Raw genomic sequence first — 27527 nt, 5'->3', positions numbered from 1 at the left:
ACATACGTGCAAACGACAGACATACTATATACATGATTATATGTGCTTAAGCACAACATATGTGCACACGACAGACGTACTATATACATGATTATATGTGCTTAAGCACTACATACGTGCACACGACAGTCGTACTATATAAATGATTATATGTGCTTAAGCACTACATACGTGCACATGACAGACGTACTATATAAATGATTATATGTGCTTAAGCACTACATGCGTCCACACGACAGACGTACTATATATATGACTATATGTGCTTAAGCACTACATACCGTATGTGCACACGACAGACGTACTATATATATGACTATATGTGCTTAAGCACTACATACCGTATGTGCACACGACAGATGTACTATATATATGACTATATGTGCTTAAGCACTACATACCGTATGTGCACACGACAGATGTACTATATAAATGATTATATGTGCTTAAGCACTACATACCGTATGTGCACACGACAGACGTACTATATAAAAGATTATATGTGCTTAAGCACTTCATACGTGCGCACGACAGACATACTATATACATGATTATAGGTGCTTAAGCACTACATATGTGCACACGACAGACGTACTATATATATGATTATATGTGCTTAAGCACTACATACCGTATGTGCACACGACAGACGTACTATATATATGATTATATGTGCTTAAGCACTACATACAGTATGTGCACATGACAGACTACTATATATATGATTATATGTGCTTAAGCACTACATACCGTATGTGCAAACGACAGACGTACTATATATATGATTATATGTGCTTAAGCACTACATACGGTATGTGCACACGACAGAAGTACTATATATATGATTATATGTGCTTAAGCACTACATACCGTATGTGCACACGACAGACGTACTATATAAATGATTATATGTGCTTAAGCACTACATACCGTATGTGCACACGACAGATGTACTATATAAATGATTATATGTGCTTAAGCACTACATTCGGTATGTGCACACGACAGACGTACTATATATATGATTATATGTGCTTAAGCACTACATACCGTATGTGCACACGACAGAAGTACTATATATATATGATTATATTTGCTTAAGCACTACATACGGTATGTGCACAAGACAGAAGTACTATATATATATGATTATATGTGCTTAAGCACTACATACCGTATGTGCACACGACAGACGTACTATATAAATGATTATATGTGATTAAGCACTACATATGTGCACACGACAGACATACTATATACATGATTATATGTGATTAAGCACTACATATGTGCACATGACAGACATACTATATACATGATTATATATGATTAAGCACTACATATGTGCACATGACAGACATACTATATACATGATTATATGTGATTAAGCACTACATACGTGCACACGACAGACATACTATATACATGATTATATGTGCTTAAGCACTACATATATGCACACGACAGACGTACTATAGATATGACTATATGTGCTTAAGCACTACATACCGTATGTGCACACGACAGACGTACTATATATATGACTATATGTGCTTAAGCACTACATACGGTATGTGCACACGACAGACGTACTATATAAATGATTATATGTGCTTAAGCACTACATACGGTATGTGCACACGACAGACGTACTATATATATGATTATATGTGCTTAAGCACTACATACCGTATGTGCACACGACAGAAGTACTATATATATGATTACATGTGCTTAAGCACTACATACCGTATGTGCACACGACAGACGTACTATATATATGATTACATGTGCTTAAGCACTACATACTGTATGTGCACACGACAGAAGTACTATATATATGATTATATGTGCTTAAGCACCACATACCGTATGTGTACATGACAGATGTACTATATATATGATTATATGTGCTTAAGCACTACATATGTGCACATGACAGATATACTATATATATATGACTATATGTGCTTAAGCACTACATACGGTATCTGCACACGACAGACATACTATATATATGACTATATGTGCTTAAGCACAACATATGTGCACACGACAGACATACTATATACATGATTATATGTGCTTAAGCACTACATATATGCACACGACAGACGTACTATATATATGACTATATGTGCTTAAGCACTACATACCGTATGTGCACACGACAGACGTACTATATATATGACTATATGTGCTTAAGCACTACATACCGTATGTGCACACGACAGACGTACTATATAAATGATTATATGTGCTTAAGCACTACATACATGCACACGACAGACATACTATATACATGATTATATGTGCTTAAGCACTACATATGCGCACACGACAGACATACTATATACATGATTATATGTGCTTAAGCACTACATATATGCACACGACAGACGTACTATATATATGACTATATGTGCTTAAGCACTACATACCGTATGTGCACAAGACAGACGTACTATATATATGATTATATGTGCTTAAGCACTACATACCGTATGTGCACACGACAGACGTACTATATACATGATTATATGTGCTTAAGCACTAAATATGTGGACAAGACAGACTTACTATATACATGATTATATGTGCTTAAGCACTACATATGTGCACACGATAAACGTACTATATAAATGATTATATGTGCTTAAGCACTACATATGTGCACATGACAGACATACTATGTATATGATTCTATGTGCTTAAGCACTACATACGTGCACAAGACAGACGTACTATATACATGATTACATGTGCTTAAGCACTACATATGTGCACACAATAGACATACTATGTATATGATTATATGTGCTTAAGCACTACATATGTGCACATGACAGACCTACTATATACATATTTATATGTGCTTAAGCACTACATATGTGTACATGACAGACCTACTATATACATATTTATATGTGCTTAAGCACTACATATGTGCACACAACAAACATACTATATACATGATTATATGTGCTTAAGCACTACATACATGCACACGACAGACATACTATATAAATGATTATATGTGCTTAAGCACTACATATGTGCACATGACAGACCTACTATATACATATTTATATGTGCTTAAGCGCTACATATGTGCTCACGACAGACATACTATATACATGATTATATGTGCTTAAGCACTACATACGTGCACACGACAGACGTACTATATACATGATTATATGTGCTTAAGCACTACATATGTGCACATGACAGACGTACTATATACATGATTGTATGTGCTTAAGCACTACATATGTGCACATGACAGACGTACTATATAAATGATTATATGTGCTTAAGCACTACATATGTGCACACGACAGATGTACTATATAAATGATTATATGTGCTTAAGCACTACATACCGTATGTGCATACGACAGACATACTATATATATGATTATATGTGCTTAAGCACTACATACGTGCACACGACAGACGTACTATATATGACTATATGTGCTTAAGCACTACATACCATATGTGCACAAGACAGACGTACTATATAAATGATTATATGTGCTTAAGCACTACATATGTGCACACGACAAACAAACTATATACATGATTATATGTGCTTAAGCACTACATATGTGCACACGACAGACGTACTATATACATGATTATATGTGCTTAAGCACTACATATGTGCACACGACAGACGTACTATATACATGATTATATGTGCTTAAGCACTACATACGTGCACACGACAGACATACTATATAAATGATTATATGTGCTTAAGCACTACATATGTGCACATGACAGACCTACTATATACATATTTATATGTGCTTAAGCACTACATATGTGCACACGACAGACATACTATATACATGATTATATGTGCTTAAGCACTACATACGTGCACACGACAGACGTACTATATACATGATTATATGTGCTTAAGCACTACATACGTGCACATGACAGACGTACTATATACATGATTGTATGTGCTTAAGCACTACATATGTGCACATGACAGACATACTATATAAATGATTATATGTGCTTAATCTCTACATATGTGCACACGACAGATGTACTATATAAATGATTATATGTGCTTAAGCACTACATACCGTATGTGCATACGACAGACATACTATATATATGATTATATGTGCTTAAGCACTACATACGTGCACATGACAGACGTACTATATATGACTATATGTGCTTAAGCACTACATACCGTATGTGCACACGACAGACGTACTATATAAATGATTATATGTGATTAAGCACTACATATGTGCACACGACAGACATACTATATACATGATTATATGTGATTAAGCACTACATATGTGCACATGACAGACATACTATATATATGATTATATGTGCTTAAGCACTACATACGTGCACATGACAGACATACTATATACATGATTATATGTGATTAAGCACTACATATGTGCACATGACAGACATACTATATACATGATTATATGTGATTAAGCACTACATATGTGCACATGACAGACATACTATATACATGATTATATGTGATTAAGCACTACATATGTGCACATGACAGACATACTATATACATGATTATATGTGATTAAGCACTACATATGTGCACACGACAAACATACTGTATACATGATTATATGTGCTTAAGCACTACATATGTGCACACGACAAACATACTATATACATGATTATATGTGCTTAAGCACTACATATGTGCACACAACAGACGTACTATGTATATAATTATATGTGCTTAAGCACTACATATGTGCACACAACAGACGTACTATGTATATAATTATATGTGCTTAAGCACTACATATGGGCACACAACAGACGTACTATATACATGATTATATGTGCTTAAGCACTACATATGTGCACACAACAGACGTACTATATACATGATTATATGTGCTTAAGCACTACATATGTGCACACAACAGACGTACTATGTATATAATTATATATGCTTAAGCACTACATATGTGCACACAACAGACGTACTATGTATATAATTATATATGCTTAAGCACTACATACGTGCACACAACAGACGTACTATGTATATAATTATATATGCTTAAGCACTACATATGTGCACACAACAGACGTACTATGTATATAATTATATATGCTTAAGCACTACATACGTGCACACAACAGACGTACTATGTATATAATTATATGTGCTTAAGCACTACATACGTGCACACAACAGACGTACTATGTATATATAATTATATGTGCTTAAGCACTACATATGTGCACACAACAGACGTACTATGTATATAATTATATATGCTTAAGCACTACATACGTGCACACAACAGACGTACTATGTATATAATTATATGTGCTTAAGCACTACATACGTGCACACAACAGACGTACTATGTATATATAATTATATGTGCTTAAGCACTACATACGTGCACACAACAGACGTACTATGTATATAATTATATATGCTTAAGCACTACATACGTGCACACAACAGACGTACTATGTATATAATTATATGTGCTTAAGCACTACATACGTGCACACAACAGACGTACTATGTATATAATTATATATGCTTAAGCACTACATACGTGCACACAACAGACGTACTATGTATATAATTATATATGCTTAAGCACTACATACGTGCACACAACAGACGTACTATGTATATAATTATATGTGCTTAAGCACTACATATGGGCACACAACAGACGTACTATGTATATAATTATATGTGCTTAAGCACTACATATGTGCACATGACAGACGTACTATGTATATAATTATATGTGCTTAAGCACTACATACGTGCACACAACAGACGTACTATGTATATAATTATATGTGCTTAAGCACTACATATGGGCACACAACAAACGTACTATGTATATAATTATATGTGCTTAAGCACTACATATGGGCACATGACAGACGTACTATGTATATAATTATATGTGCTTAAGCACTACATACATGCACACAACAGACGTACTATATATATATAATTATATGTGCTTAAGCACTATATACGTGCACACAACAGACGTACTATATATATATAATTATATGTGCTTAAGCACTACATACGTGCACACGACAGACGTACTATATATGACTATATGTGCTTAAGCACTACATACCATATGTGCACAAGACAGACGTACTATATAAATGATTATATGTGCTTAAGCACTACATATGTGCACACGACAAACAAACTATATACATGATTATATGTGCTTAAGCACTACATATGTGCACACGACAGACGTACTATATACATGATTATATGTGCTTAAGCACTACATATGTGCACACGACAGACGTACTATATACATGATTATATGTGCTTAAGCACTACATACGTGCACACGACAGACATACTATATAAATGATTATATGTGCTTAAGCACTACATATGTGCACATGACAGACCTACTATATACATATTTATATGTGCTTAAGCACTACATATGTGCACACGACAGACATACTATATACATGATTATATGTGCTTAAGCACTACATACGTGCACACGACAGACGTACTATATACATGATTATATGTGCTTAAGCACTACATACGTGCACATGACAGACGTACTATATACATGATTGTATGTGCTTAAGCACTACATATGTGCACATGACAGACATACTATATAAATGATTATATGTGCTTAATCTCTACATATGTGCACACGACAGATGTACTATATAAATGATTATATGTGCTTAAGCACTACATACCGTATGTGCATACGACAGACATACTATATATATGATTATATGTGCTTAAGCACTACATACGTGCACATGACAGACGTACTATATATGACTATATGTGCTTAAGCACTACATACCGTATGTGCACACGACAGACGTACTATATAAATGATTATATGTGATTAAGCACTACATATGTGCACACGACAGACATACTATATACATGATTATATGTGATTAAGCACTACATATGTGCACATGACAGACATACTATATATATGATTATATGTGCTTAAGCACTACATACGTGCACATGACAGACATACTATATACATGATTATATGTGATTAAGCACTACATATGTGCACATGACAGACATACTATATACATGATTATATGTGATTAAGCACTACATATGTGCACATGACAGACATACTATATACATGATTATATGTGATTAAGCACTACATATGTGCACACGACAGACATACTATATACATGATTATATGTGCTTAAGCACTACATATGTGCACACGACAAACATACTGTATACATGATTATATGTGCTTAAGCACTACATATGTGCACACGACAAACATACTATATACATGATTATATGTGCTTAAGCACTACATATGTGCACACAACAGACGTACTATGTATATAATTATATGTGCTTAAGCACTACATATGTGCACACAACAGACGTACTATGTATATAATTATATGTGCTTAAGCACTACATATGGGCACACAACAGACGTACTATATACATGATTATATGTGCTTAAGCACTACATATGTGCACACAACAGACGTACTATATACATGATTATATGTGCTTAAGCACTACATATGTGCACACAACAGACGTACTATGTATATAATTATATATGCTTAAGCACTACATATGTGCACACAACAGACGTACTATGTATATAATTATATATGCTTAAGCACTACATACGTGCACACAACAGACGTACTATGTATATAATTATATATGCTTAAGCACTACATATGTGCACACAACAGACGTACTATGTATATAATTATATATGCTTAAGCACTACATACGTGCACACAACAGACGTACTATGTATATAATTATATGTGCTTAAGCACTACATACGTGCACACAACAGACGTACTATGTATATATAATTATATGTGCTTAAGCACTACATATGTGCACACAACAGACGTACTATGTATATAATTATATGTGCTTAAGCACTACATACGTGCACACAACAGACGTACTATGTATATAATTATATGTGCTTAAGCACTACATACGTGCACACAACAGACGTACTATGTATATATAATTATATGTGCTTAAGCACTACATACGTGCACACAACAGACGTACTATGTATATAATTATATATGCTTAAGCACTACATACGTGCACACAACAGACGTACTATGTATATAATTATATGTGCTTAAGCACTACATACGTGCACACAACAGACGTACTATGTATATAATTATATATGCTTAAGCACTACATACGTGCACACAACAGACGTACTATGTATATAATTATATATGCTTAAGCACTACATACGTGCACACAACAGACGTACTATGTATATAATTATATGTGCTTAAGCACTACATATGGGCACACAACAGACGTACTATGTATATAATTATATGTGCTTAAGCACTACATATGTGCACATGACAGACGTACTATGTATATAATTATATGTGCTTAAGCACTACATACGTGCACACAACAGACGTACTATGTATATAATTATATGTGCTTAAGCACTACATATGGGCACACAACAAACGTACTATGTATATAATTATATGTGCTTAAGCACTACATATGGGCACATGACAGACGTACTATGTATATAATTATATGTGCTTAAGCACTACATACATGCACACAACAGACGTACTATATATATATAATTATATGTGCTTAAGCACTACATACGTGCACACAACAGACGTACTATGTATATAATTATATGTGCTTAAGCACTACATACGTGCACACAACAGACGTACTATGTATATAATTATATGTGCTTAAGCACTACATATGGGCACACAACAGACGTACTATGTATATAATTATATGTGCTTAAGCACTACATATGGGCACATGACAGACGTACTATGTATATAATTATATGTGCTTAAGCACTACATACGTGCACACAACAGACGTACTATATATATATAATTATATGTGCTTAAGCACTACATACGTGCACACAACAGACGTACTATGTATATAATTATATGTGCTTAAGCACTACATATGGGCACATGACAGACGTACTATATATATATAATTATATGAACATAAGCATACTACTATAGCTGCCACACAATGTGCACTCACTATAGCAGTCACTTACCTAGTATCATGCACTTTAATAGATCATCTAGATTAATACATACCTCCAGCAGGGGTTGGTGAGACTTTACTATCAGCATCATCTAAAAAACAAATGCAACACTTTACTAACACTAACCTGATAAACAAATAAAAAACAGTGTCATAATACAACACACAATCAAGGTCTGTTATACTGTGAGTGTGGTGTGGAGGACATAGTGGGGGGGGCCTCGAGTATTAGGGTGGGTTTCAGTAACAGGCCACATTTGGGATAATTGCTGTGAGGGGGCTGAGTGGCTAGGAAAGCTGCAGTAGTTGGTGAGGAGCTGAGGTGGTTGGGTAAAGGTCTGGGGTGGTTAGAAGAGCTGCAGTGGGTGTATGAGGTGCTGGGGTGGTTAGGATAGCTACAGTGGTTGGGTAAGGGTATGTGGTGGTTAGGATAGCTGCAGTGGTTAGGTAAGGGTCTGGGTGGTTAGGATAGCTGCAGTGGTTGGATAAGGAGCTGGGGTAGTTAGGAAATCTACAGTGGTTGGTAAGGGTCTGGAGTGATTTGGATAGCTGCTGTGGTTGGGTAAGGATCTGGGGTGGTTAGGATAGCTGCAATGGTTGGGTGAGGGGCTTGGTTGGCTAGGATAGATGCAATGGTTGGGTAAGGGGCTGGGGTGGTAAGGATATCTACAGTGGTTGGTAAGGGTCTGGGGTGGTTAGGATAGCTGCAGTGGTTGGGTAAGGTGCTGGGGTGGTTAGGATATCTACAGTGGTTGGTAAGGGTCTGGGGTGGTTAGGATAACTGTAGTGGTTGGGTAAGGGGTTGGGGTGCTTAGGATAGCTGCAGTGGTTGGGTAAGGGGTTGGGGTGCTTAGAATAGCTGCAGTGGTTGGGTGAGGGGCTGGGGTGGTTAGGATAGCTGCAATGGTTGGGTGAGTGGCTGGGGTGGTTAGGATAGCTGCAATAGTTAGGTAAGGGTCTGGGGTGTTTAGGATAGCTGCAGTGGTTGGGTGAGGTGGTGGGGTGGTTAGGATAGATGCAGTGGTTGGGTGAGGGGCTGGGGTGGTTAGGAAGGCTGCAGTGGTCGGGTGAGAGGCTGGGGTGGTTAGGACTGATTTTTGGTGAAAAGTTGCAACTAAGATGGAAGGTAGTCTTTTAAAATTATAAACTCCCATGGAACGCCCGGTAAACTCCTATGTAACGCCTGTAAACTCCCATGGAACGCCCAGTAAACTCCTATGTAACGCCTGTAAACTCCCATGGAACGCCCAGTAAACTCCTATGTAACGCCTGTAAACTCCCATGGAACGCCCAGTAAACTCCTATGTAACGCCTGTAAACTCCCATGGAACGCCCAGAAAACTCCAATGGAACACCCAGTAAACTCCAATTGGAAGTCCAGTAAACTCCCATGGAACGCCTGTAAATTCCCATGGAACGTCCAGCAAACTCCCATGGAAGGTCTAGTAAACTCCCATGGAACCCCCAGTAACTCACGTGGAACGCCTGTATACTCCCATGGAAGGCCCAGAAAATTTCCATGGAATGCCCAGTAAACTCCTATGGAACACCCAGTAAACTCCCATGGAACATCCAGATTTGCAAGCCCACAAAGTTATACTATATATATACTGCCAGCCTCTTTTGATTAGGTCTTTTTTTTCAAAAGCGCATCACGGTATTGAACTAAATGTAGTGTGGTCACACTGAGTAAAGCTTTACAGAGAGCGGGAATAAGCTAAATTTAGTTCAATATGATCAGGCACGCCATCAAATCACACGCTTTTGAAAAAAAATACCTGATCAGAAGAGTCTGGTGAGGAAAGCAAGGTAAGGGGGCTAAAATCTTGCAAATCTTTTTTTTTTGCATAATATTAAATAATTTTGCACATTGTTACTTTTACTGTCCCTTTAATTGTACTGTTTAATCAACAAAATAATGAAATTGTTCTGCAAAAATTGTATTTCAAAGGTAAAATTCAAATTTATATTAAAATTATGCAGGAAAAAGACTATTTAAGGTGCACTGTACAAATTGTAATAAAACTACACTGTCCATGCAAAAAATACCTTGGAAATTTATATTTATAATATGAAATTTAAAACATATTATTTTCCATATTGTTAAATGGGTTTCGCACAACTCTGCTAGTGATCAGAACTGGGGCGTGCCATGGGTATAGCTGAAATATCTTGCTATATACATTGTCCCCTGTAGTTCTCACTCACCTAGACTACAAGTTTTACGTTGTGGCTTGTAACGCTGAAAATATGGCATTGTCAGTGTTAAAACAGCACCGCAGCTATTACAGGTGTTGTCGGTATAGCTGTACCGCATACCTTTTAGCCTGTAACGCAACGTCAGTCCCACGCACGTAAAAATTACGTTTTTTCATGGGATTCCCATAGCGCTGGTATTACGAGTTTTGCGGTACAGCTAAAAAGTGAGCGTTACAGCCTAAAGCGACAAGATCTGTAGCGCCATCTAAAGTCAGTAGTTATGAGAGTTTTACGCTACAAAGCTGTTACATAAAACTCATAACAAAAGTGTTACAAAGTGCACTAAACACCCATAAACTACCTATTAACCCCTAAACCGAGGCTCTCCCGCATCGCAAACACTATAATATATTTATTAACCCCTAATCTGCCGCTTCCAACATCGCTGCCACTAAAAAAATGTATTAACCCCTTTTCTGCCGCTCCCCGACATTGTCGTCACTATAATAAACTTATTAACCCCTAAACTGCCGCCCTCCCTCATTGCATATTTAAATAATATTATTAACCACTAACCTGCCGTCCGCCCACACCCCCGCTTAATAAACCTATTAACCCCTAAACCTCAAGCCCCCCACAACGAAATATACTAAAATAAACTATTAACTCCTAAAAACCAAAAGCCCCACAACTAAATAAACTAATTTAAGCTAGTAACCCCTAAACCTAATGGCCCCCTAATTTTTTTATTAAAATTACAATTTCCCTAATTTAAATTAAATTAAAAAAAAAATTTACACTAACAATTAAACTATTATAATTATTAAGCTAAAATTAAACTAACTACCAATTAAATAAAACTAAACTACCAATAAAAAAATCCTAACACTACTCTAAAAATTACAAAAAGTGTCTAATTACAAAAAATAAAAACAAACACTAAATTATGAAAAATAACAAACAAATTATCAAAAATAAAAAAGAATTACACCTAATCTGATAGCCCTATCAAAATAAAAAAGCCCCCCAAAATAAAGGGCATTTAGCTCTTTTACTGCCAATACCCTAAACTTAAAAAAACACCCAAAAAACCCTTAAAAAACCTAACACTAACCCCTGATGATCCACTTACAGTTGTTGAAGTCCCGCTTGAACGATACATCCAGCCGGCGAAGTCATCATCCATGTGGCAAGAAGTCTTCATCCATGCGGCCTCTTCAATCTTCATCCAGCCGGCACGGAGCGGGTCCATCCTGAAGACATCCGGTGCAGAGCATCTTATTCATACGGTCGCCGCCGTACACTGAATCTTCAATGCAAGGGACGCAATTCAAATCAGCCAATAGGATTTAAGCAGCTCTCATTCTATTGGCTAATTCGAACTAGCCAATAGAATGAGAACTGCTTAAATCCTATTTGCTGATTTGAACAGCGCAATGGGTATCTTAGGTTTTTTAGATATTTTTTTAATTTTATGGGTTGGGGGGTGGGGGTTTGTAACTTGTTTTCACTAAAAGAGCTGTTATATTTAGGCCAATGCCCTACAAAAGGCCCTTTTAAGGGCCATTGGTATTTTATTCTAGATTAGGGGCCCGATCCGATATGCAGGGTCGCCCGCAGAGGCCGGCGACGCCAAATATTGCGCGGGTTTGGTATCACATATACGGCGTAACCTAGGAGTTACGCTCGTATATTTCACCCTTCGGCCGTAGTTTTTTGGCCCATAGACTGATATACCAAACCCGCGCAGTTTGGTATCCAATATACAGCGTAAGGACTTGCATGGCGAAAATGAAGAAATCTTACTCCATTTTCACCTTGCCACAAATTGCAGGCGTAGTAAGCCTTATGCTAAGTATTGGAGCCCTGTAACTCCCTAAACTACCTGCAAAATAAAACCTAACACCTAACGCATGCGCAATGTCTATCTACCTGTCAACCTCAATCCCCCGCTGCAATCCCTAATAAAGTGTTTAACCCCTAAACCGCCGCTCCCGGACCCCGCCGCCACCTACATTATATGTATTACCCCCTAATCTGATCCCCCTACACCACCGCAAGCTATATTAAATGTATTACCCCCTAATGTGAGCCCCCTACACCGCCGCCACCTAAATTAACTATATTAACCCCTAATCTGATCCCCCTACCCCGACGCCACCTATATTAAAATTATTAACCCCTAATCTAATCCCCCTACACCGCCGCCACCTATATTAACTATATTAACCCCTAATCTAATCCCCCTACACCGCCGCCACCTATATTAAATATATTAACCCCTAATCTAATCCCCCTACACCGCCGCCACCTATATTAAAATTATTAACCCCTAATCTAATCCCCCTAAACCGCCGCCACCTTTATTAAAATTATTAACCCCTAATCTAATCCCCCTACACCGCTGCCACCTATATTAAAATTATTAACCCCTAATCTAATCCCCCTACACCGCCGCCACCTATATTAAAATTATTAACCCCTAATCTAATCCCCCTACTCCGCCGCCACCTATATTAAATATATTAACCCCTAATCTAATCCCCCTACACCGCCGCCACCTATATTAAATATATTAACCACTAAACCTAAGTCTAACCCTAACACCCCCTAACTTAATTATTATTAAAATAAATCTAAATAATATTAATAATATTAACTAAATTATTCCTATTTAAATCTAAATATTTACCTATAAAATAAACCCTAAGATAGCTACAATATAATTAATAATTACATTGTAGCTATTTTAGGGTTTATATTTATTTTACAGGTAACTTTGTATTTATTTTAACTAGGTACAATAGCTATTAAATAGTTAATAACTATTTAATAGCTACCTAGTTAAAATAATTACAAAATTACCTGTAAAATAAATCCTAACCTAAGTTACAAATACACCTACACTATCAATAAATAAATTAAATAAACTACAATTATCTAAACTAAAATATAATTAAATACACTAAACTATATTACAAAAAACAAACAAACACTAAATTACAAAAAATAAAAAAAGATTACAAGAATTTTAAGCTAATTACACCTAATCTAAGCCCCCTAATAAAATAAAAAAGCCCCCCAAAATAATAAAATGTCCCTACCCTAAACTAAATTACAAAAGTAATCAGCTCTATTACCAGCCCTTAAAAGGGCCTTTTGTTGGGCATTGCCCCAAAGTAATCAGCTCTTTTACCTGTAAAAAAAAAGAACACCCCCCCATTACAACCCACCACCCCTACTCTAAAACCCACCCGATCCCCCCTTAAAGAAAACTAAGTCTAACCCCCAAGTGGTCCTTACCTGTCCTGAAGACCGGCGGAGAAGGATCTGTTCCAGGCGGAGAAGTCTTCTTCCAGGCGGCGACCTCTTCTTCTTGCAGGAACCAGCCGGCGCGGAGCGGAGGAGTTGAAGACCAATGACCGCGGAGCTGAAGACTGTCCTCTCTGGAACTGAAGACCAGCGATGCTGGAACTGAAGATCAGTGACGCTGGAACTGAAGACCAGAGCCATGGAGCGTAGAGGATCCTCTTCATACGATCTCCGCCGTACACTGAATAGAAATTCAAGGTACGCAATTAAAAATGGCGTCCCTTGAATTCCTATTGGCTGATTTGAGCCTTCAAATTCAAATCAGCCAATCGGATGAGAGCTACTTTAATTCTATTGGCTGATTTGAATAGCCAATAGAATAAGAGCTACTGTAATTCTATTGGCTGGTTCCTGGAAGAAGAAGAGGTCGCCGCCTGGAAGAAGACTTCTCCGCCTGGAACAGGACATTCTCCGCCGGTCTTCAGGACAGGTAAGGACCACTTGGGGGTTAGACTTAGGTTTTTTTAACGGGGGATAGGGTGGGTTTTAGAGTAGGGGTGTGTGGGTGGTGGGTTGTAATGGGGGGGTTTGTTCTTTTTTTTTTACAGGTAAAAGAGCTGATTACTTTGGGGCAATGCCCCACAAAAGGCCCTTTTAAGGGCTGGTAATAGAGCTGATTACTTTTGTAATTTAGTATAGGGTAGGGATTTTATTATTTTGGGGGGCTTTTTTATTGTATTAGGGGGCTTAGATTAGGTGTAATTAGCTTAAAATTCTTGTAATCTTTTTTTATTTTTTGTAATTTAGTGTTTGTTTGTTTTTTGTAATATAGTTTAGTGTATTTAATTATATTTTAGTTTAGATAATTGTAGTTTATTTAATTAATTTATTGATAGTGTAGGTGTATTTGTAACTTAGGTTAGGATTTATTTTACAGGTAATTTTGTACTTATTTTAACTAGGTAGCTATTAAATAGTTATTAACTATTTAATAGCTATTGTACATAGTTAAAATAAATACAAAGTTACCTGTAAAATAAATATAAACCCTAAAATAGCTACAATGTAATTATTAATTATATTGTAGCTATCTTAGGGTTTATTTTATAGGTAAGTATTTAGTTGTAAATAGGAATAATTTAGTTAATATTAATATTATTTAGATTTATTTCAATAATAATTAAGTTAGGGGGTGTTAGGGTTAGACTTAGGTTTAGGGGGTAATATATTTAAAATAGGTGGCTGCGGTGTAGGGGATCATATTAGGGGTTAATACATTTAAAATAGGTGGCGGCGGTGTAGGGGGATCATATTAGGGGTTAATACATTTAAAATAGGGGGCGGCGGTGTAGGGGGATTAGATTGGGGTTAATACAGTTAATATAGGTGGCGGCGGTGTAGGGGGCTCAGATTAGGGGGTAATACAGTTAATATAGGTGGCGGCGGGGTCCGGGAGCAGCGGTTTAGGGGTTAATACATTTATTGTTAGGAGTGAGAGGGGGGATTGTGGATAGAGGGGTATACGTGTCGGGCTATGTTTGGGAGGCTTGTTAGACAGTAACTGGAGATTTAATATTTTAGTCAGTTTTTTTAGGCGGCGGCAGTTTCTAAAGTGCCGTAAGTCACTGGCGACTCCAGAAATTTGTACTTACGCTGATTTCTGGACATCGCTAGTTTGTCCGACTTACGGCACTTTAGCAACTGCCGGCGCCGTATATGAGATAGCTCGCTGTGCGAGCTGAAATTACGGGCGGCGCAGGTTTCCACGCTTGCGCTGAAACCTGCGCCCTATATTGGATCGCGCCCTAGGTTTTTTATTTAGGGGTGTTTTTTATGGGTATTAGAATAGGAATAGTTTTTATTATTTTTGATAATTTGTTTGTTATTTTGTGTAATGTATTTTTTTAGGGGGTGTTTTTTTTTGTAGCAAAAGTGCTTTTTAACTTAGGGCAATGCCCTACAAAAGGCCCTTTTAAGGGCCCCCCAAAAGGCCCTTTTAAGGGCCCTTGGTAGTTTATTCTAGAGTAGGGTTTTTATTTTGGGGTGTTTTTTTTTTTAAAGGTATTAGAATAGGATTAATCTTTATTTTTTTGGATAATTTCATTTATTTTTTTTGTAATGATAGTTTTTTTGTTTTTTTTTGTAATGGTAGGTTTTAGTGTAAGACAGGTTAGGTTTTGTTTCACAGGTAAGTTTGTATTTATTTTAGCTAGGTAGTTAGTAAATAATTAATAACTATTTACTAACTAGTCTACCTAGTTAAAATAAATACAAACTTACCTGTGAAATAAAAATAAAACCTAAGCTACAATGTAACTATTAGTTATATTGTAGCTAGCTTAGGTTTTATTTCACAGGTAAGTTTGTATTTAGTTTTAAATAGGAATTATTTAGTTAATTATGTTAAAGTTAGGGGGGGGGTTAGGGTTAGGTTGAGAAGTTAATATAGTTTAATTTAGCTTGTTGTGATATGGGGGGGCTGGCGGTTCAGGGGTTAATAGGTTTATTTAGTTAATAATTGTAAATTTAATTTAGCTATATTTTTATTATGTTAAAGTTAGGGGGTGTTAGGGTTAGGGTTACGTTAGGGTTACGTTAGGGTTAGGTTTAGGGGTTAATATAGTTTAATTTAGCTTGTTGCGATGTGGGGGGCTGGCGGTTTAGGGGTTAATAAATGTAGTATAGTGGCGGAGATATCGGGAGCGATAGATTAGGGGTTAATAATTTATTTAGGTAGCGGTGATATCGGGAGCGGCAGATTAGGGGTTAATAACTGTAGGCAGGCATCAGCGATGTTGGGGGCAGCAGATTAGGGGTGTTTAGACATAGGGTTTATGTTAGGGTGTTAGGTTTAAACAGTATTTTCATTTTCCCAATAGAAGACATCAATGGGGCTGCGTTACGGAACTTTTGTTTCCGCAATCGCAGGTGTTAGGGTTTTTTGTTGCCGGCTCTCCCCATTGATGTCTATGGGGAAATCGTGCACAAGCACGTCTCAGCAGTGCTCTGATTGTGTGCGGTATGGAGCTCAACGCAACCATTTGGCACGCAAAAGGCGTATGTTTGAAAACTTGTAATGGCAGCACTATAGGAAATTAAATAACGTAACTTTTGTTGCTTTCGTTATTTCTCTATAGCGCTCAAAACTCGTAATCTAGGTGACTGTTTATTCTTACATACTAAAAGGTAGTAATTGTGTCAAAATACCCAAAACACTTGTTACCCTGATAGAAAAACACATGTGTGCGAGAACAGGTGATTGTAAGGTAGCAGAGCAATCTGATCTCATTTATAAAGTGCACCCGGCTAACTCTCCTTTCCAACAAGCTCCATTACATTCTATGGGAGACATCTTTAGATAATTCCATGAGGGCTGCCCTTTGCTTTGGATTTTTTACATCTTTTCCAGTGACATTTTGATCATTGGGTCCCCTAGGCTAGGTCTGAATCTGGATAGTTTTATTTTGACTCCTTTGACTTATTTACAGTAAATTGCAGCTGCGTTATTGTTGTATTATATAGGGAGCTTATGTACCTATGTAAGTGGTGTTTTATATGAGAGTGTTTTTGTGTTTTGTATGAGAATGTGCAGTGTGTGTGTTGTATAAGAGGGTATGTGTGTGTGTTATATGAGAGTGTGTGTGTGTGTTGTATAAGAGGGTATGTGTGTGTGTTATATGAGAGTGTGTGTGTGTGTGTTGTATAAGAGGGTATGTGTGTGTGTTATATGAGTGTGTGTGTGTGTGTTATATGAGAGTGTGTGTGTTGTATGAGTGTGTGTGTGAGTTGTATGAGTGTGTGTGTTGTATGAGAGAGTGTGTGTGTTGTATGAGTGTGTGTGTTGTATGAGTGTGTGTGTGTGTTGTATGAGTGTGTGTGTGTTGTATGAGTGTGTGTGTTGTATAAGAGGGTGCATGTGTTGCATGAGAGTGTGTGTGTGTTGTATGAGAGTGTGTGTGTTGTATAAGAGGGTGCATGTGTTGCATGAGTGTGTGTGTGTTGTATGAGTGTGTGTGTGTGTTGTATGAGTGTGTGTGTGTGTTGTATAAGTGTGTGTGTTGTATAAGAGGGTGCATGTGTTGCATGAGAGTGTGTGTGTGTTGTATGAGAGTGTGTGTGTTGTATAAGAGGGTGCATGTGTTGCATGAGAGTGTGTGTGTGTTGTATGAGAGTGTGTGTGTTGTATAAGAGGGTGCATGTGTTGCATGAGAGGGTGTGTGTGTTGTATGAGAGTGTGTGTGTTGTATAAGAGGGTGCATGTGTTGCATGAGAGTGTGTGTGTGTTGTATGAGTGTGTGTGTTGTATAAGAGGGTACATGTGTTGGGAACATTTTTATAGAAAACTCACCAGGGAAATAGAAGGGTTGGGGAACATTTTTATAGAAACTCACGAGGGAAATAGAAGGGTTGGGGAACATTTTTATAGAAACTCACGAGGGAAATAGAAGGGTTGAGGAGCATTTTTTTTAGAAACTCACGAGGGAAATAGAAGGGTTGGGGAGCATTTTTATAGAAACTCACCAGGGAAATAGAAGGGTTGAGGAGCATTTTTATAGAAACTCACCAGGGAAATAGAAGGGTTGGGGAGTATTTTTATAGAAACTTACCAGGGAAATAGAAGGGTTGGGGAGCATTTTTATAGAAACTCACCAGGGAAATAGAAGGGTTGGGGAGTATTTTTTATAGAAACTCACCAGGGAAATAGAAGGGTTGGGGAACATTTTTATAGAAACTCACCAGGGAAAAAGAAGGGTTGGGGAACATTTTTATAGAAACTCACCAGGGAAATAGAAGGGTTGGGGAGCATTTTTATAGAAACTCACCAGGAAAATAAAAGGGTTGAGGAGCATTTTTTTAGAAACTCACCAGGGAAATAGAAGGGTTGAGGAGCATTTCTATAGAAACTCACCAGGGAAATAGAAGGGCTGGCGAGTAATTTTATAGAAACTCACCAGGGAAACAGAAGGGTTGAGGAGCATTTCTATAGAAACTCACCAGGGAAATAGAAGGGCTGGCGAGTAATTTTATAGAAACTCACCAGGGAAACAGAAGGGTTGAGGAGCATTTCTATAGAAACTCACAAGGGAAATAGAAGGGTTGGGGAGCATTTCTATAGAAACTCACCAGGGAAATAGAAGGGTTGGGGAGTATTTTTTTAGAAACTCACCAGGGAAATAAAAGGGTTGGGGAGCATTTTTATAGAAACTCACGAGGGAAATAGAAGGGTTGGGGAACAAATTTATAGAAACTCACCAGGGAAATAGAAGGATTGAGGAGCATTTTTTTAGAAACTCCCCAGGGAAATAGAAGGGCTGGGGAGCATTTTTATAGAAACTCACCAGGGAAACAGAAGGTTTGAGGAGCATTTTTATAGAAAAATCACCAGGGAAATAGAAGGGTTGGGGAACATTTTTATAGAAACTCACCAGGGAAATTGAAGGGTTGGGGAACATTTTTATAGAAAACTCACCAGGGAAATAGAAGGGTTGGGGAACATTTTTATAGAAACTCACGAGGGAAATAGAAGGGTTGGGGAACATTTTTATAGAAACTCACGAGGGAAATAGAAGGGTTGAGGAGCATTTTTTTAGAAACTCACGAGGGAAATAGAAGGGTTGGGGAGCATTTTTATAGAAACTCACCAGGGAAATAGAAGGGTTGAGGAGCATTTTTATAGAAACTCACCAGGGAAATAGAAGGGTTGGGGAGTATTTTTATAGAAACTTACCAGGGAAATAGAAGGGTTGGGGAGCATTTTTATAGAAACTCACCAGGGAAATAGAAGGGTTGGGGAGTATTTTTTATAGAAACTCACCAGGGAAATAGAAGGGTTGGGGAACATTTTTATAGAAACTCACCAGGGAAAAAGAAGGGTTGGGGAACATTTTTATAGAAACTCACCAGGGAAATAGAAGGGTTGGGGAGCATTTTTATAGAAACTCACCAGGGAAATAGAAGGGTTGGGGAACATTTTTATAGAAACTCACCAGGAAAATAAAAGGGTTGAGGAGCATTTTTTTAGAAACTCACCAGGGAAATAGAAGGGTTGAGGAGCATTTCTATAGAAACTCACCAGGGAAATAGAAGGGCTGGCGAGTAATTTTATAGAAACTCACCAGGGAAACAGAAGGGTTGAGGAGCATTTCTATAGAAACTCACCAGGGAAATAGAAGGGCTGGCGAGTAATTTTATAGAAACTCACCAGGGAAACAGAAGGGTTGAGGAGCATTTCTGTAGAAACTCACAAGGGAAATAGAAGGGTTGGGGAGCATTTCTATAGAAACTCACCAGGGAAATAGAAGGGTTGGGGAGTATTTTTTTAGAAACTCACCAGGGAAATAGAAGGGTTGGGGAGCATTTTTATAGAAACTCACGAGGGAAATAGAAGGGTTGGGGAACAATTTTATAGAAACTCACCATGGAAATAGAAGGGTTGAGGAGCATTTTTTTAGAAACTCCCCAGGGAAATAGAAGGGCTGGGGAGCATTTTTATAGAAACTCACCAGGGAAACAGAAGGGTTGAGGAGCATTTTTATAGAAACTCACCAGGGAAACAGAAGGGTTGGGGAGCATTTTTATAGAAACTCACCAGGGAAACAGAAGGGTTGGGGAGCATTTTTATAGAAACTCGCCAGGGAAATAGAAGGGTTGGTTGAACATTTTTATAGATACTCACCAGGGAAACAGAAGGGTTGGGGAGCATTTCTATAGAAACTCACCAGGGAAACAGAAGGGTTGGAGAGCATTTTTATAGAAACTCACAAGGGAAATAGAAGGATTGACTGCATTTTTATAGAAACTCACCAGGGAAATAGAAGGGTTGGCAGCATTTTTATAGAAACACACCAGGGAAATAGAAGGGTTGGCGGCATTTTTATAGAATCTACCAGGGAAATAGAAGGGTTGAGGAGCATTTTTATAGAAACTCACGAGGGAAATAGAAGGGTTGAGGAACATTTTTATAGAAACTCACCAGGGAAATAGAAGGGTTGGGGAGCATTTTTATAGAAAACTCACCAGGGAAACAGAAGGGTTGAGGAGCATTTTTATAGAAACTCACCAGGGAAATAGAAGGGTTGTGACATTTTTATAGAAACTTACCAGGGAAATAGAAGGGTTGGCGGCATTTTATGGAAACTCACGAGGGAAACAGAAGGGCTGGCGGCATTTTTATAGAAACTAACCAGGGAAATAGAAGGGTTTGGGAGCATTTTTATAGAAACTCACCAAGGAAATAGAAGGTTTGTTACATTTTTATAGAAACTTACCAGGGAAATAGAAGGGTTGGCGGCATTTTATGGAAACTCACAAGGGAAATCGAAGGGTTGGCTGCATTTTTATAGAAACTCATGAGGGAAATAGAAGTGTTGGTGCCATTTTTATAGAAACTCATGAGGGAAATAGAAGGGTTGGCTGCATTTTTATATAAACTCATGAGGGAAATAGAAGGGTTGGCAGCATTTTTATAGAAACTCATGAGGGAAATAGAAGGGTTGGCTGCATTTTTATATAAAAATAGAAATAGAAGGGTTTGCGAGCATTTTTATAGAAACTTACTAGGGAAATTGAAGGGTTGGGGGGGCATTTTTATAGAAACTCACAAGGGAAATAGAAGGATTGGCTGCATTTTTATAGAAACTTACCAGGGAAATAGAAGGGTTGGTGGCAATTTTATAGAAACTTACTAGGGAAATTGAAGGGTTCGCAAGCCTTTTAATAGAAAATCACCAGGAAAATAGAAGGGTTGGGGAGTATTTTTTATAGAAACTCACCAGGGAAATAGAAGGGTTGGGGAACATTTTTATAGAAACTCACCAGGGAAAAAGAAGGGTTGGGGAACATTTTTATAGAAACTCACCAGGGAAATAGAAGGGTTGGGGAGCATTTTTATAGAAACTCACCAGGGAAATAGAAGGGTTGGGGAACATTTTTATAGAAACTCACCAGGAAACTAAAAGGGTTGAGGAGCATTTTTTTAGAAACTCACCAGGGAAATAGAAGGGTTGAGGAGCATTTCTATAGAAACTCACCAGGGAAATAGAAGGGCTGGCGAGTAATTTTATAGAAACTCACCAGGGAAACAGAAGGGTTGAGGAGCATTTCTATAGAAACTCACCAGGGAAATAGAAGGGCTGGCGAGTAATTTTATAGAAACTCACCAGGGAAACAGAAGGGTTGAGGAGCATTTCTGTAGAAACTCACAAGGGAAATAGAAGGGTTGGGGATCATTTCTATAGAAACTCACCAGGGAAATAGAAGGGTTGGGGAGTATTTTTTTAGAAACTCACCAGGGAAATAGAAGGGTTGGGGAGCATTTTTATAGAAACTCACGAGGGAAATAGAAGGGTTGGGGAACAATTTTATAGAAACTCACCAGGGAAATAGAAGGGTTGAGGAGCATTTTTTTAGAAACTCCCCAGGGAAATAGAAGGGCTGGGGAGCATTTTTATAGAAACTCACCAGGGAAACAGAAGGGTTGAGGAGCATTTTTATAGAAACTCACCAGGGAAACAGAAGGGTTGGGGAGCATTTTTATAGAAACTCACCAGGGAAACAGAAGGGTTGGGGAGCATTTTTATAGAAACTCGCCAGGGAAATAGAAGGGTTGGTTGAACATTTTTATAGATACTCACCAGGGAAACAGAAGGGTTGGGGAGCATTTCTATAGAAACTCACCAGGGAAACAGAAGGGTTGGAGAGCATTTTTATAGAAACTCACAAGGGAAATAGAAGGATTGACTGCATTTTTATAGAAACTCACCAGGGAAATAGAAGGGTTGGCAGCATTTTTATAGAAACACACCAGGGAAATAGAAGGGTTGGCAGCATTTTTATAGAAACACACCAGGGAAATAGAAGGGTTGGCGGCATTTTTATAGAATCTACCAGGGAAATAGAAGGGTTGAGGAGCATTTTTATAGAAACTCACGAGGGAAATAGAAGGGTTGAGGAACATTTTTATAGAAACTCACCAGGGAAATAGAAGGGTTGGGGAGCATTTTTATAGAAAACTCACCAGGGAAACAGAAGGGTTGAGGAGCATTTTTATAGAAACTCACCAGGGAAATAGAAGGGTTGTGACATTTTTATAGAAACTTACCAGGGAAATAGAAGGGTTGGCGGCATTTTATGGAAACTCACGAGGGAAACAGAAGGGCTGGCGGCATTTTTATAGAAACTAACCAGGGAAATAGTAGGGTTTGGGAGCATTTTTATAGAAACTCACCAAGGAAATAGAAGGTTTGTGACATTTTTATAGAAACTTACCAGGGAAATAGAAGGGTTGGCGGCATTTTATGGAAACTCACAAGGGAAATCGAAGGGTTGGCTGCATTTTTATAGAAACTCATGAGGGAAATAGAAGTGTTGGTGCCATTTTTATAGAAACTCATGAGGGAAATAGAAGGGTTGGCTGCATTTTTATATAAACTCATGAGGGAAATAGAAGGGTTGGCAGCATTTTTATAGAAACTCATGAGGGAAATAGAAGGGTTGGCTGCATTTTTATATAAACTCACCAGGGAAATAGAAGGGTTTGCGAGCATTTTTATAGAAACTTACTAGGGAAATTGAAGGGTTGGGGGGGCATTTTTATAGAAACTCACAAGGGAAATAGAAGGATTGGCTGCATTTTTATAGAAACTTACCAGGGAAATAGAAGGGTTGGTGGCAATTTTATAGAAACTTACTAGGGAAATTGAAGGGTTCGCAAGCCTTTTAATAGAAAATCACCAGGAAAATAGAAGGGTTGGCGGCATTTTTATAGAAACTTACCAGGGAAATAGAAGGGTTGTTGGCAATTTTATAGAAACTTACCAGGGAATTAGAAGGGTTGGGGAGCATTTTTATAGAAACTTACCAGGGAATTAGAAGGGTTGGGGAGCATTTTTATAGAAACTTACCAGGGAAATAGAAGGGTTGGTGAGCATTTTTATAGAAACTTACCAGGGAAATAGAAGGGTTGGCTGCATTTTTATAGAAACTTACCAGGGAAACAGAAGGGTTGGGGATTATTTTTATAGAAACTCACGAGGGAAATAGAAGGATTGGCTGGGCTCTATTTTTATAGAAACTCACGAGGGAAATAGTAGGGTTGGCAGCATTTTTATAGAAACTCCCCAGGGAAATAGAAGTGTTGGCAGCATTTTTATAGAAACTCACCAGGGAAATAGAAGGGTTGGGGAACATTTTTATAGAAACTCACCAGGGAAATAGAAGGGTTGGGGAGCATTTTTATAGAAACTCACCAGGGAAATAGAAGGGTTGGGGAGCATTTTTATAGAATCTCACCAGGGAAACAGAAGGGTTGGGGAGCATTTCTATAGAAACTCACCAGGGAAACAGAAGGGTTGGGGAACATTTGTATAGAAACTCACCAGGGAAATAGAAGGGTTGGGGCGCATTTCTATAGAAACTCACCAGGGAAACAGAAGGGTTGCCAGCATTTTTATAGAATCTCACCATGGAAATAGAAGGGTTGGGGAACATTTGTATAGAAACTCACCAGCCCAAAGAGCTTTACAGAATTGGCCCTTAAATAACAGAGAGTGGAAGTGACATGCAATGTGTGATTACTGTAGGTCTGGCTCTGTTGATGATATTACGTTTCTAGTTTGAAAAACTGGCCTTTGTTGTGAGACATGATGTTTGTGCAGCTTCTCTAATGAGGGAGGTTTTGAAGGAAGAAATACTGGAGGAGAGTCTTACAGGCTGAGGAAGAGTAATCTATAGCATGGGCATAATAATACAAGAGAGACTTCCTGAAGATGGGGAGTGAGTGACTGAGTCCCTGATATTCAAAGATTCTGCAGCTTGGAGAGAGATTGTAGTCCAGACTTCACAGGGGCTGAATTCACTGAATGCTCAAAGAAAAAGGGCAGAACACTGCAGCACTGGGAGATCTCTATTATTTATGTATGTGAAGCAGAGACAAGCCCAGTGCAATATAGTGTCATATAAGAGTTTTGTTACACTTACACTTTGTGCTTTGTATTTTATATTACTCTACACTTCAGATTGGGTTCTCTCAGTATTATTGCATTTAAGCTTTGCACTTTTATATTTTGTAGATTTAGGTCCAGAAGTGAGTTTTCAATTTCAGATTATTTTTTTTTAAAGTTTCTGTGTTACTTTTAACAAATTAGGATCATTTGTTGTATACTTCAGTCTATCTTTTACATTGCACTTGGTTTTATCTCTATTGTAAAATAAAACAAAAATTTTCAAAATGTGGAAAGGGGCAGGAGAGTTCCTTTAGCTGAACAGGGGAGTTTCCAGGGTATGTCTGAATCTCTCTCACAATTCTTGTGAAGTGATGTAAGCATTTTAAACAATTTGGTCTCACTGAATTTTCTCGCCAGCTGTATGCAGATGAAGTTTGCTCGAAATTCACACTACACTTATTTTAACTAACAGAAAAGTAATATACACTAAACTATAGACAAAAGCAAGTTAAATTGTAATGAAAACATTTCAGTTTACTTTGCAATTGATGCAAACTGAGCCTTTGGGGCCAATTGACTAAGTTGCGGATGCAGCAGTTTCCGAAAACAAAAGTTAAGAAGCAGCGTTTGTGAGGCCGCTGCTCATTAACTCATCTGCCACCTCTGAGGTCAGATACGATCGGGATGATTGACACCCCCAGCTAGCGGCGGATTGGCCGCAAATGTGCAGGGGGCAGCATTGCACAAGCATTTCACACGAAATGCTTGTGCAATGATAAATGCCAACAGCTACAGCGGATCTTGTCCGCCAGACACTTTATAAATTGGCCCCTTTATATCAACCCCAGGGGTTCTCCAGTTACCTTCTACTCCCCTGTTAAAGTCTGTATCCCAGAGAGCTTAATTTTTTTCTATGGATAGCATCTCTCATCTATATGGTTCCACACTTTTTCTTATATAATTCAGTGATTTCAGCCCCTGCAAAGTCTGAACTATAATTTCTCTCCAAACTAGAGTATCTTTGATCAAAAGGCCCATAGAAAGTAATGAAGCACTCTCGGAAACTGAAGCTAACAGTTTTATTTTAAATAAAACAAATACAAAGTGCAATATACATTGTAAAAGATACACATGATTATACAAAGTATGGTCCTAATTTGTTAGGCATAATCAGAATTTGTAAAATCACAATCCTAAATACACTGCTGTATACAAAATCAAATACATAATAGAAAGCTTAATTGTAACAAAACTTAGTTAGAAGTGTAAAGTATTATAAAATGCAAAGCACAAAGTGTAAATGCAGCAGAACTGTTATGTCATGCAGGGCTATATTGCACTGGGCTTGTGTCTCCTTCACATACAGAAACACAAGGAATGACCCTTGGAGAAGTAAAGCAAATCTGCCTTTTAAGAATTTCACTAGGGAACTGGCAGTGCTAGAGGATCATTTTAGATCATCTCACCTGAGCTGAGAGGTTTAGATCATCTCACCTGAGCTGAGAGGTTTAGATCATCTTGTCTGAGCTGAGAGGTTTAGATCATCTCGTCTGAGCTGAGAGGTTTAGATCATCTCGCCTGAGCTGAGAGGTTTAGATCATCTCACCTGAGCTGAGAGGTTTAGATCATCTCGCCTGAGCTGAGAGGTTTAGATCATCTCACCTGAGCTGAGAGGTTTAGATCATCTCACCTGAGCTGAGAGGTTTAGATCATCTCACCTGAGCTGAGAGGTTTAGATCATCTCACCTGAGCTGAGAGGTTTAGATCATCTCACCTGAGCTGAGAGGTTTAGATCATCATGCTCTGAGAGAAATGAAGGAGAGGGCTAGAGGAGTATATAAAGATTGGACCTGACATACGGTTAGACAGATATTGTGGTTGGATTGGTGAGTGTTAGAACCTTTCATTTGATTTTGAGGATGGTGGAAGATGGTGTAGGGACTGAC

At 37.9% G+C, this 27527-nt stretch overlaps 1 protein-coding gene across 1 annotated transcript in view; it reads right to left on the bottom strand.

Annotated features, from left to right (window-relative positions):
- MFAP5 (microfibril associated protein 5) overlaps positions 1–27527 on the bottom strand; it is a 219366-nt gene that overhangs the window by 52759 nt on the left and 139080 nt on the right. The window contains exon 5 of the mRNA XM_053692810.1: positions 9181–9219. Coding sequence (XP_053548785.1) covers positions 9181–9219 — 39 coding nt within the window. The remainder of the gene's footprint in view (positions 1–9180; positions 9220–27527) is intronic.

The sequence above is a fragment of the Bombina bombina genome, chromosome 9 (assembly GCF_027579735.1).
Source record: "Bombina bombina isolate aBomBom1 chromosome 9, aBomBom1.pri, whole genome shotgun sequence".
NCBI lineage: Eukaryota > Metazoa > Chordata > Amphibia > Anura > Bombinatoridae > Bombina > Bombina bombina.
Note: the sequence above shows the minus strand (reverse complement) of the source record. Positions and strands in the feature narration are given on the sequence as shown.